We start from the raw sequence: 13,435 nt of genomic DNA, 5'->3' as shown, positions 1-13,435 counted from the left end.
GCATTGGAGTCAAACAGTTCTTAGTTCAAATACCAACTGTACCTCTCTGTGTGACCTTGCGCAAGTCACTTAACCTCTGAGTATTAGTTTCCTTTTGTAATACAAAAGGTAGAAGGCATGCTATTACCTCACAGGATTGTTGTGAGGATTAAAGGAGTTATCATACATAAAGTGCCTGGCACGTAGTAGGTGCTCAAACTACTTCCCTTCTCCCCCTTACTTCCCCCTCCTTGGAAAAGGAATCGTATCTTACATGTCTTTGTATTTCCAACAGAGTCTACGAGAGAGTAGGTGCTCAAACTGCTATTAATTTGAAGACTATGTAAACGGTCTAGTACTAAAAAAAAATGGAAAGAAGTGCTACTGAGAAAGGGAAAGACAATAATAAAAGAAGTGACAGGATTCAGTGACTGTTTAGATATGAAGCACATGGGATAGAAATCTGGTTTCTACTCCCATATCATAGAAATTGTTCTCATCAAGTGACCGATGGCCCCATTACCAAATCCAGTGGACTTTTTAGTCCTTGTCATACTTCCTGTAGCATGACACTGTTGACTACTCTCTTCTCAAAAAATTCTCTTCTCTTGGCCTCTGATTATCATACCTATAACTTCTCTGGTATATCTTCCTATTCTTCTTTCTGTCTCTTAAATGTTGGAGCTCTTCAGGATTTCACCTTTGACTACCTACTTTCCCCCAGGCAAGCTAATCTATTCAAGTTATTTTATGTACCATTTGGATACTGATAACTTCTAAGTGTGTATCTCTAACACACATGTCTCTCTCCCTTTCTGAAACATATACTGGACATCTTCACTTGAATAATGCATAAGTATCCCAAACTCAGTATATCCAAATATAACTCATCTCCCCATTTTTTCCTACAAAATCTGTTCTTTCAGTCTTCTCCATCTCAGTGAATTTAACCAGTTGCCTAAGCCAAAACCTTAATTTCATCCTTGAGTCCACTCTCTTCCACTATTCCAACCAAACCTATCAACAAGTCCTATTGACTCTATCTCTTAAATATATCCCAAATGCATTTGCTTCTCATTATATCCACTACCACTACCCTAACCCAAGTTAAGGGTTATCTCTTACCTGGTCTACTAAAAAAGTTTCCTAATCTGTCAACCTGTTTCTACCCTTGCCTCCCTCCAATCTATCCTCCATATTAGATATAATGGTCTCTTCAAAATGCAGATTTTACTCCATTATTCTTTTAAAAGAAAAAAAAAAAGTCTCTGTGTATATATGATTATATATACCCAGAAAAAAAAAAGGTCTAAAGGACAATCTCAAACTACTAATGGTGGTTGTCCCCAGGAAGCAGGCGTGAGAATGAGGGAAGGAGTAGACTTTCTATACTTCTGCAATATCTGAATTTTTCACAAGTATTACTTTTGTAATTAAAATTGAGAATTAAAAATAATAAAATCTGATGTTACTCTTTAGTTTAAAACTCTCTATGGGCTGCCCTCTACCCTCAGTTCAAACTACCTGACTTGGTTTATAAGGCACTTTATGATCCAACCCCCACATTCTGCCTTCCATTTTAGTCTCATGTCTCTTATATGGCCCTCTGGCTCTCCTAGTCTTCCTATTCTGCTGTCATAAGAGCAACTGAAAAGAACTAGAACAGAGCTTTAGGAAATCACATACATTTATGGGGCAGAAAGAAGAAAATATTTTTTAAAGGTGTAGGGATGGTTAAAGATAAGGGAAGAAAACCAGGGTAATAAAGCATTAAATAAAAGCCAAGGGAACAGAGAATTTTGAAAAGGTAGGAAATCTTGGAGCTGTCAACAGTGTTTTTGACTAAAATACTTTATAATCTTTTTTTTATTGACAAGTTTACTATTCCAACAAACACATTTTAACAGCCCACAAATAAATTAATTATATCACCATTCTGTAACCTTACCACGAATTTTAAAACACAGTAGGCTCTAAGTTTAACAAAATAAAATTGGATTTTTTTTCAGCAATGATACACTAGAAAAACACTAAAACATTAAAGGTGATATAGTATTTTAGAAGTACTTTTGCTACTGTTAAATAAAATCAGCAACTTTATAAAAAGGAACAGTAAGTAAAAATCAATGCACTATATGTATTTTCAAGTAGTCTATAAGTTTAGCAGTAGAACCCAGACCTTTCTTTAGCAATGACAAATTAGGTAATGATACATTAAAGCATTAAATCCAACATAATATTTTAAAGTATACTTCTACTACCTTTAAGGAAATACAGTAATTGCTAACAAAGTATATCAATAAAGGTCCCGTTTGAGACAAAAGCCCTATCCCAATCACAGTGCCTAGCACACAGGACGGTCCAGAAAAGCACTTACTGAATAAATGGGACTGCTTAAATGTATAGTGTACATGTAATTTGCAACATTCTGTTCGTAATTTTTAATGATGCTGCTAGATCACTTCAAAACTATTTCAAGTAGCTTGAATAGTTCTAAAATTTGGGTTGTATGACTATTCACTAGACTTAGGGGAGTAAATCAACTCTGCTGATCAGCTAAAAACAAAAATATTAATTGACTAGAAAATTGACCACTGCTTCAATAAAATGTACAGAACTTAAAACACACAAAGAAAGAAATCCTCCAGAAATGGTGGGTGTGGCACAATGGATAGAGCAGGAGCATAGATGACATTCCAGCTCTAATGTTTGCTAGTTGAGTAAGCTCAACTTCTAGGTCATCTATCAAAATGAAGTTAATATAAAAACTAAAGTAAATAAAAAAGCATATAATAAACAGAAGCTTCCTCTAATCTACTGAAACTATATGATTATTAGGTCCAGATCTTTAACTTGGGAGAATAGAAAAAAATTAAAATCTACCAAATCAAGACACAAAAAAGTCTGGACAGGTCCTTTCTAGAAGGAAGTCTTTCAAGGCATGACAGGCCATAGGACCCTGTCCTGACCAAAATTTTTGATGAATGACTTAGACGAAAACTAGATGAGATGCTTATCAAATGTACAAAATGCACAAAGCTAGGAAGAATACCTAACATATTAGATGAGATAATAAGCACCTAAAATGAAAACAGATCTAATCATTTTTCTACAGATAAGGAAACTACAGCCCTGAGAAATGATGAGTTGTCCTGGACTTCACAGTTAACAAACAGTGGATACAAGAACATAGGTGCTAAAACAAACAAAACTGAATATTTTAATCGAGTAAGAATTTAGATTCAAAATATTAGCTGTACAAGAAGCAGAAAGATGATATGTTTTAATAACAATGTATGTGAGAAGGAACTGTTTTTTTTTAGTATGACTCAGTATAATGAAAGCCACTCCACAAAATAAGAGTAGGGGACTAGACTGTGCTAACAGCAGTGTGAGGCCCAAAATAAGAGATATAATAGTCCTACTCTGCCCTGATCAGATCACATCTATGTTCAAGTCTTAGCACTTTAAGAAAAACATAGACACATGCAAAAAAGTCCTTAAAAATGTTTCAAAATGATGTCACATGAGGAATAGATGGAGGAACTTGACATGTTTAACTTAAGGAAGATAAGTTTTGGGAAGCAAGGGTGGCTAGGATAGATTGAGACATTAATCATACTCAAATATTTGTAGAGACTCAAAGGAACAGAAAAGGGGACCAGCTAACAGAAATAAAGAGAAACAGACTCAGGGTTCTAAGACATAGCTTTCTAACCATTAAAACTGCCCCAATTATGAGAGTATATATACTCCAAGCACTTTATGAAGAAAAATGAGGTTTCCTTCTTTATATCCTAGGGTCTGGAACATAAGTTGTTTTAAAACTGTTTGTTTTTTCTTGGAATCAGAGTGAGATACCTTACGAACTAGTGGGTGACTTGTCCGTAAGTGTTCAAGATGCTAAAAACTCAGATCAGGAATCTGTGAAAGCCAGGTTGGGCAATGCCTTCATCACTGAGAGGCCAAGGACCATGGCAGAATCCAGAAATGCCTGGATGCTGCAAAACAAAATGGCATTACACTCTAGAGACAGAAGAGGTCTCCCAGAAGCATAAGATCCACTGAACTGGCAGCCAAGGCAGTTCAGCTAGCCCTTATTAAGAAGCCAGATTTAACATTCAAATTATAAAGGGCAATGAAACATTTCTCAAGTCAGAGCTGGAACTCCAATGAGAACATCTATGTTATATACAGGAAGAGAAGCAGCAGAGTACACATCAGGTTAACCTTCCCCCACAACCCCCCCCACTCAGAATTTACCTTTTAATGAAGACTAGGACTAATTATAGCTTTAAAAAAAAATCTTACGAGATTTTATTGTTATGCTTGTTAATACCTATCAATTAATTTCCCTTTATATAATAAATTAAAAACAACCTCCCACAAAAAAAACAAATAAGCAAACAAAAGGGTCCCTATGTTTATTTAATAAAGAGCAGGATAAAAAAACAAGTTGGACAAGGGTATCCCATTTGGTAAGCAACCTAGAAAGAACCTCTCCAAGACAGCAAGCAGTAATAACCAGAATTAGGTCACATCCCTTTGAGAAGGAATGAAAAAACAAGGAAAACATGCTCCAAAACAAATCTCTCAACCTCTGCATCCCTAAGTTACTGCAACAAGTGTGTTATGCAGATTATTAATAGTTAATATCACCTGATTTCACAATAAGATAAAACATCTTACTTGTTGCACCAAGGCGACGTGTGTCTCTGGCAATATAATTTGCAAAGATAATAGACCTCATGCTGGTCTTACCAGACCCACTTTTACCCATCAACAGCACCTAAGGACAAAGTCAGAAAAAACAACAAAGTTAGAAATCTAGAGCAAATCAAGTCGAAAAGGATCTATTTCTCTCCTATACTTGATGTTTTACTGAAGTGACAGTACCAATAACCTATTGCAGATACTTATAACTTAGTTCCCTGACCAATGGTAAATGCAGAGATACCTAAAATTCCAGGAGCCAGGTACTTACCTGTCATGCGTCACACATCCTCTTAGCAATAAAATCACGTGAATTTATTATGCTACCATTATACACTATCATTCATTCAGAACTATGTTAGAGAAATAACAACTTGAGGAAATCGAACCCTCATCTCTCATAATCTAATGCTTTATGCACTGAACTACCTGGCAGGGGATTTCATTATAACTGAAAGTTCTTTCCCCTGCTCAAGGTCAACCTTTCCACCTCTGCCCTTGATCTCATCCCTTCTACCTACTCTATGATTTTATTCATTAATTACTCTGAATCTTTTTTTTTTAAGTGTCCCATAGCCTACAGGTTCAAGTCCTTAAACTACATTTAAGACCTTCCTTGATCTGGCTTATCTATTCCTCTGCCCTTACCTCCTGGGATAGAACTTTTAGAGTCCAGCCATAATGAACTGAACTAAACCTCTTTACAGTCCCTCTGACTGCTCCCAGAATTCCAGGGAGCCCAGTTCCACGTCTTTGTTTCATGCTGTACTCTCTGCCAGTAACTTTCCATTCCTTTTTCTTTCGTCATCTAAGCTCTGCTCATCCCTCTAGACTTGGTTCAGTAACCATCTCCCCGAGAAGCTTCCCTGACCCCAATGCCCTAGGTTGGCTTAGGTGTGTCTCACCTCTTTCCTCCCATGGCACTCCTATAGCACTGCAAAGACCACAATGCACTGCAGTTATCTATTTTTTTGTTTGTTTTTGTTTTTTTTTTGTTTTTGTCTGCTTCTCACAAGACTGTGAGTTCTTAAACGGCAGGGAGAATCCCCTTTGTATCTCCAGTGCCTATCATAACAGATGCTTAGAATATGTTCATCAAAAGAATGAACAAGCTATCTAAACAAAGATATAAGACAAGTGAGTTTATAATGATGAGAACTGTCCAATGGAAAAGGTGACCTTATGAAGGTCACCTTCATGTCAATGTCAGCACCTTCAAAGTCATGACATTGACCTTCATGTCAATGTCAGCACCTAACAAAGACAGAAAAACACCTATCAAAGATACTGTTGATTCTTGCACTAGGAGGGAATTGGGTAAGGTGACTTTTCAGAGTTTTTTCAAACTTTAATATTTATGGACTATAGTTCCAATTACCTTGCTTTTCAAATGAAGGGGTTACAGGTTGTATCTTCAAACCCAAGAAATTAAAAAAAAATGTCTAATTACAAATACAGGGAATATTAATGAAAGTATACAGCACTCAGGCTCAATTTAATCTAGCTATTTAGCTATGTAACTTTATCTCACTAAGAAAATGTTACTGACAAGTCAGTCTAAAGAGTTATGATTTTTTTTGTTTTATTCTTAATCATGTAGAAATTTCTGGTATTTTCAGCCATCCTTGTTGATAGCAACTTTAGACAGGCTCATCAAGAACATTCCTTTAAGAAATTGAGTTATATAACTGAATTGTTAGATGAAGTTAAGGGTAAATATGGTGTATTTTTTTTGTTTTTTACTTAAGAAATCTTCAACTGCTTATGAAAGACTAACCAAGGATAACTGTGTTAGGTACTAACCTAAGTGTTCCACATGCATTTACTCATTTAAACTTCATAACGACCCTATGAGATAGGTAATATATTATCACCATTTTACGAATGAAGAAACTAAAAGCCCGAAAGGTTCAGAAATTTACTCCAGAACTCGCCCTTATTGATTCAGCCTAAACCCCAAGGCGGGGCACAGTACCATAAGAGCACAAGGGAAAGAATGCTCAATTCCACCAGGAAAACTCATATAAAGACCTTATATAGGTAACATTTAAGCTGGGTTCCACATAAATGTGCAGGAAGAAGCCTGTGTAGTGTTTGTGTATGGCTTGCACAAAATGCAAATTAATTTGTAAATTTGGAGAAAAACAGATTCTGTACGGCTATAATAGGGTGGTACAGGTATGGCAGGTCAGTTTAGTCAGGAATAGATTTTTAAATGGCATTCTAAACAATGAAATCATTTGGATTTTATTCTATGGGTTTTGGGAAGTTATGAAAAGGTCTTAAGTATGTGAATGACCCAATTAGATTTAAATATTAGAAAAATTAAATCTGATAGCAAAGAAGAGGACGAGTCAAAGAGCACACAGAAGATTCCTGCAATGGTCCAGGAAGATGGTATATATACACAAATATATTTCCTGAATTGTAACTTACCTTTACTTTCATGTATTTGATGTACCTAATATATCTTACCTTTTTCTTCATGGCTGTATTTGGTAGCACCCACCTGCAGATATAAACCAAAAGACAGTTTCCAGGATCCATTGCCTTAGATATTGGAATTTAAAAAATACAAATAAATGTGGAGGTGCAAAAGAACATGTTTAGCACAACAGCTGAGTACAGCTGTGTGTAGGAACTCAGTGAAAGAAGCCTTTGTTTTCTTAAACTGTAAAACTGGGTTCAAGCTCCCTAATTACAGTACTCAGGAGATGGGTCCTAAGAAGACTGACTTAGTAATATAAATGAGCAATAAAATTCAAGATGCAATTTTTTATCATCTTAAAAAATGCACCAAAGCAACATATACAAGTGCTTTAGTAAATCAAACAATATTGTCTTATTTGAATGTCCTCTATTATTTTTAAGTTAGGCTATTTTCAAAATCTGTAAGTATGTTTAGCCAGCTGTCCTTCCAAGTCAGATTTCTCTCATTACAGGTACAAAGTATACACAATACAAATCTCAAATTCAGGTACAAAAAGGCACTGAAAGCACTTTTTAAGCCACTGATGTCTGCCCCAGAAATATCAACCTTCTCCCTAGTCTTCTTATCCTCAACACGACGTTAAATCTGTTTTACTGATAATTCAAAGCAACTCAGAACTACCTTCTCAGTTAGAACACCCCCCCCCAAACCTCAGAACTGGTATCAGGCCCATCCCAAGGGCTGTTTCTACCCAGTTAACAACCAACCAGTCCTCTTGACAGTTTATCCTGTCACCAAAACCTTGATACCAATCAATCTTACTGGTAAATCAAAGCAATTTATCATAGGTGGGGTGTTCTAATTCACAATATTTTCTTAGAACCCCACCACCACCTTCCAGGTTTGACATAATAAACTTCACCCACCCAAGCGATCCTTCCGGTTCCCCTATGGGAGGATCCATTCTTGGCCCCAGATTCTCTTTCTCCATCTTTCTCTCAGAGTCAGATTCTTCCATCGTGCAACAAGTCCTTTCCAGTCCTTTCTAAACCGCAGTACTCTTTTCCTTTTTTTTTTTTTTTCTTTTTCCTTGTTCACACCCTCAGTCGCCTATTTTTGTTGCCTGTGGCCGCTAGGCCTGCTCTATTCTTGCCTCCGCCTTTGTCCACTGGGGGGCTGTTTTCCCCACGGTTACCTTAACCACCTCAAACTTGGCCTCAAGGCACAGCCGAGTTGGTCAGCTCAAAGGCTAAATGATGTGGTGGTGCAAAGGAAGAGACTGAGAATTAGTGGGAAGAGGGGTGGCTGGGGTTCGTGTCGAGTTTGGGCCTCAGGCCCTAAAGTCTCGAAACGCAAAGGTGACTTCACCCGCAAAGAGCTGGGGACGGCGGAGGTGGCAGAAAGAGCAGACCCGTGCGGTAGGCACTAAGTGGCAAAAGCTTCCGCCGGCTTATTGTTACCGAGCCTGGTCGCACGAGAGCGTCCGCCGTTAGCAGCAGTTATGATCTAACCGCCCGCCCTTCAGGAGCCCAGGTACCTCACCGCAGGCACAGACTGCAGGCCAGGATCACGTGGGCACCTGCCGTAAACCCGGAGCCCGTCACGTGACTGCTGCTACCCGAGGGGCGGGTGGACGAGGAAGAATACCATAGAGACTGAGCCGAGAAAGACAGAGTGCCGCCCGTCGCCGTCACGTGCCCCGGCTCTCCCTCTTCCTTGAGCCCGGTAAGGAGCTGCCAGTTTGTAGATGCTTCTCTTGTGGGCTTCGCTGGCCCGACCCGTCCAGCACACAGAATTAAAGGAGACGTTTTCAATTTCAGTGCTTCAATGCTAGCCCCTGTGTGTGTGTGTTGTTGTTGTTGTTGTTTTAAACTATTTCACCCTTAACGTTTTTTGGTGAGGAAGGCCAAGCATTGTTTTTTGTCTTCCTGTTTTTTATTACTAGTCCCCTGTAACCGGGCTTGTAATGAAATGAATTAATACATCCAAAGCTATTACAGCTATGTCTTCCACATGGTGAGCACACAATGAGTTATTATTGCTGGAACCAGGGATTCATTGGGAATTTTAGGACCACATACTCATCTCCCCGCTTGTTTAAAACTGGAAGTAAGGGAAATAAATTCTCATAGACCATAGTAAGAAGTCAGAGTCTAGAATTGATAACTGAAGAGCTATTGACATGTATTTATAGACTATATTTAGATATAGAGACCTCCAGATAAAATGGCCAAAAGAGTTCAAAGGGGTTGCTTCTGGAGAGGAGGCAGGGGATAGGAAGTGAGAGGACTGATGCTTTTCATCTTAAACCCCTTTGTACTATATCTATCTATCATCTATCTATCATCTATCTATCATCTATCTGTAGATAGATAGATATATCCTACTTAATAAGAAAGGAAAGGAAGGAAAGAATGACAGGAGGAAGGGAGGAAGAAAAGTAGGAAGGAAAGGGAAACGATAGAACCAGGGTGCTATCCAGATTTCCCCAACTGCTGTTCTATATGATCCCTCATCACAACTGCCTTGCCTCAAGAAAAATTTATTTTACTCTGATCACAGCTTCCTTAGCCCTATCTCTCCCTACAATTCTCTCCTCCCCACCAACTCCCCCCCCCCCCAAACAAGCCCTTGTTCTAGTTTTTCTTGTGTGGTGAAAGATTATGAGCCCCAATCCAGGAAGTCACTTTAGATTCATTGCCTTCCATACCAGATAGTGATAAACAAATTCTGAGTTAAAGCAGTGAAAGCAGACTTTATTCAATAACTACTGACAGTAGTGGGGAAAGCTGAGCTCCATTCCAATATGTGCAGAGGTAATTAGGCCTTTTATTTTTTGTAAAGATTTTATTTATTTATTTATTTATTTATTTATTTATTTATTTATTTATCTTACAGAGAGAGAAAGAATGTGTGTGTGTGTGCACGCACGCATAGGGGGAGAAACAGAGGGAGAGGGACAAGCAGATTCCGTGCTGAGCACGGAACCCCACACCAGACTCCATCTCATGATCCCAAGATTAGGACCTGAGCTGAAATCAAGAGTTGGATGCTTAACTGACTGAGCCACTCAGGAGCCCCAGTTGGGCCTTTTTTTTTTTTTAAAGATTTTATTTATTTATTCATGAGAGACAGAGGAGGAGAGAGAGAGAGGGAGAGAGAGAGAGAGAGAGAGAGAGAGAGAGAAGCAGGCTCCCAAGGAGCAGGGAGCCCGATGCGGGACTCGATCCCAGGACCCTGGGATCATGACCTGAGCCGAAGGCAGACGCTTAACCATCTGAGCCACCCAGGCGCCCCCAGTTGGGCCTTTTAAAGGGACAATGAGGGAGGGGAAGAACTAGGCCTCATTTGAGTCAGAGAAGTGAAAAATTTTAAAAGGTTGGTCAGTATAAATGTAATTAAGTTGTTAGCTGGCAGTTATCAAAGTTAGGAATCTATTTTGCCACAGAGACTTGAAAACAAAAGCCCTATCCTTCCTGATGATTACATTCCAATGGGATGGCTCTCAAGTCCTTGAAAAAGACTTCTGAGTTTTAAGAGATACCTATTCACCATTGTAGGCCTTTATAGTAAATGATCTGAGAAAAGTAGGTCAGGGGTCTACCATCAGGCTAGAACAAACAGTAAATTATCTTTGCTGTGTTGAGCTTTCTCAGTCAGGCATTTTAATGGAGCATTGGGATCAACAGAGTTGGGGGCCATCCTGGGGGCATGGCAAGTCTCTTGGTGCAGGGGTTTGGACAGAGTTCTGTGCTGAGAGGTCTGCTGTTCTCATTAGTCCATTTTCTACAACCTATCTGCTCCTCCCTATCTGCTTCTGCCATTTTTGTTCCAGCTATTATAATATCTAGTCTGGATAATTGTAAGTGATTTTCCTATGGTATCAGCTCCAAAGTTGTTAGGAGTGGGTGGAAAAATCTTCATCAATTATCTCACCCCCAAAAGCATTCAATAGAAGTAATACGTGCATGTTTTATGTAAAGGCAGCTTTCAAACATATCCTCCAACCTCCGCTACCACAAGGCATCACCAGACAAATTATTCCCTTACACTGTTCTATTATAGAAATTCACTGCCTCCCTGTTGCCAGTCTCCCTCTCCACCCCACCAAACCATCACATTTATCTACCCTCAAGGTCCATGAAGAACAGATGAAGAAAGGGAAGAGAAGAGATGAAGAAGAAAAACGGGGGGCAGCTGAGTGGCTCAGTCAGGTAAGTGTCTGCCTTTGCCTCTGGTCATGATCCCAGGACCCTGGGATCTAGCCCCACATAGGGCTCCCTGCTCAGCGGGGAGCCTGCTTCTCCCTCTCCTCCTGGCTTCTGCTCTCTCTCACTACTTCTCTCTCTCTCTCACTACTTCTCTCTCTCTCTCTCTCAAATACATACATACATACATACACACATAAATAAATAAATATGAATAACATAAATAAATAAATATGAATAAAATCTTAAAGCTGGGGAAGAAGTGAGGAGAGGAGAAAGGAGAAGAGGAAAGAGGAGAAAAGGGAGTAGGAGGATGGGAGTGGAAGAAAGGGATTTGACAAAAGATTGAAGAAATAAGCCAAATTAAGAGTTCATTCCAAAGAAGTTGAGTAAGACTGTTGATACAGTGCATTCCTATATGGTCTAGAGGTTGAGATTCTGATTTCCACCCAGGCAACCTGGGCTGCTCATTTTTACATTTTCACTGAAGAATCTTACAGAGATAAAAGACAAACCTTTTTCTGTCAAATTAATTTTTAACTTTTAATTATACATACTTTTCAAAAAGTGTTGATTAAGCTCTGCAGAATTATTCATGCATCAATTTGGCAAATATTTATTGAGCAGCCATTCAGTTCCAGAAACTATATTAGATACTAGATATGCAAACATTTCTCTATTTCTGGTCCTATTGCATGTCAGATGCTTTTGTCTGATACCTCAGCTCCACCATACTCACATACTCATATACACACACATACAAACACATTAGCATTCTGTCTATCCAGATCCCACACCACATTTTTTCAAACATCCATCTCAGCAAGAAAAAATAATAGACCCCTAAGATCCAATAAGATATGTTTCCTTATACTCCTTAAATTCATTCCAGTCACTTTTTTATCCTCGACCACATCCATGGGTCTCCAATTCCCAAACTGTCCCTCATAACTTCCTGCCCTTCTTTTTCTCCACCCCCTCTTCTTCCTCTGTTCCCAAAGCTCACTGATATTTCCCAGAGCCCCATAAGGTTATTCCTACGTCTTTATGGCAGCTCTTTCTTTTCCATTCCCACGGCTTTGCTTGAAATATCAGGAAATAATCTTCCAGATAACTAGACTTAAGGATTTGATGAATGAAATTCTAATGGAGGGACTTCTGGTTTCATACCCTACATGTAAGGACCTTAGGAGTTGCCACTCTATACTAACAACAAGTAAAAGCCTGAACAAGCTGAAAAATCAACAAATCTTAGATGTATCAGAGAAATGAAGTCACAGGACAAACTGCTGTCCCTAAAACTGGAGAGAAAAACACGTGGATACAGAGAATGGTAACCCTCTAGAGCAGAATCCTCCCCCTCCAGAAACATCTGTAGGAACCACTATCAGGGTAGAAAAACCTAAATTGTAATTGACAATTTGTTGGAGGCTCAATCTGGATGTCTGAGAGTTAAAAACTCCAGGGCAGCCCAGAGAGGTCTCCACACTTTTGTGAATTTAAAATCCAGGAACTCTACTAGGTCTTCACAGTAAGTATCAGAGAAAATTATCTTCCTACTACTGGACGTGAGAGGTGAAAAGTAACCATTTTGAAATAAACTAAAATTTTCTGTTCTTCTTAACAAGGCTGGCCCTCAGAAGAAACTGTTTTACTATAGCCTAACTTGCTAGGGTTTTATAAGTGCATAGGCTACCTGAGGAAAGGGAAATACCCAACTCCAGCCCACTTTAGACATCCTGTCCCACCCAGAGGAAGAAAAACTTGAGACACACTGGTGAAGATGACAGTTTAGAGACACAGGTTCAGCAAAGATAGCCCCTCAAATGCACACATATACTCATACCACCACACTACCAAAAACCTATTTGCCAAAGTTCCTTTCACCTCTACATTATGTCCACCTATCAACAAAAACTTATGTCATACAAAAAGGCAAAAAACACAGATTGAAGAGACAGAAAAAGGATCATAACCAGATAATGGCAGAAATGTTAGAAAACCCAACTGTGAATTTAAAATGATTAATATGCTAAGGACTCTAATGGAAAAATGCAGATAACATGAAATAACTGATAAGTGATGTAAGCAGAGAGGTGGAAAT

The 13,435-nt window shown here is 38.8% G+C and overlaps 1 protein-coding gene across 3 annotated transcripts in view; it reads right to left on the bottom strand.

The window, feature by feature from the left end:
- Positions 1-8,681, bottom strand: part of RRAGB (Ras related GTP binding B) — a 42,327-nt gene extending 33,646 nt beyond the window's left edge. Inside the window, exons 1-4 of one of the 3 annotated variants that reach the window (XM_028093095.1) lie at positions 8,050-8,681; positions 7,168-7,201; positions 4,669-4,768; positions 254-337 (exon numbers count right to left, since the gene is read on the bottom strand). In XM_028093095.1, coding sequence (XP_027948896.1) covers positions 254-337; positions 4,669-4,768; positions 7,168-7,201; positions 8,050-8,141 — 310 coding nt within the window. In that variant the 5' untranslated portion in view covers positions 8,142-8,681. The remainder of the gene's footprint in view (positions 1-253; positions 338-4,668; positions 4,769-7,167; positions 7,202-8,049) is intronic. The other 2 variants (XM_028093098.2, XM_028093097.2) reach the window with 2 other exon arrangements.
- Between the last annotated feature and the right edge of the window lie 4,754 nt (positions 8,682-13,435).

This window comes from Eumetopias jubatus, unplaced genomic scaffold, assembly GCF_037043125.1.
Source record: "Eumetopias jubatus isolate StellerSeaLion01/CBP00866 unplaced genomic scaffold, mEumJub1_p1.0 scaffold_11, whole genome shotgun sequence".
NCBI classification, from domain to species: domain Eukaryota; kingdom Metazoa; phylum Chordata; class Mammalia; order Carnivora; family Otariidae; genus Eumetopias; species Eumetopias jubatus.
Note: the sequence above shows the minus strand (reverse complement) of the source record. Positions and strands in the feature narration are given on the sequence as shown.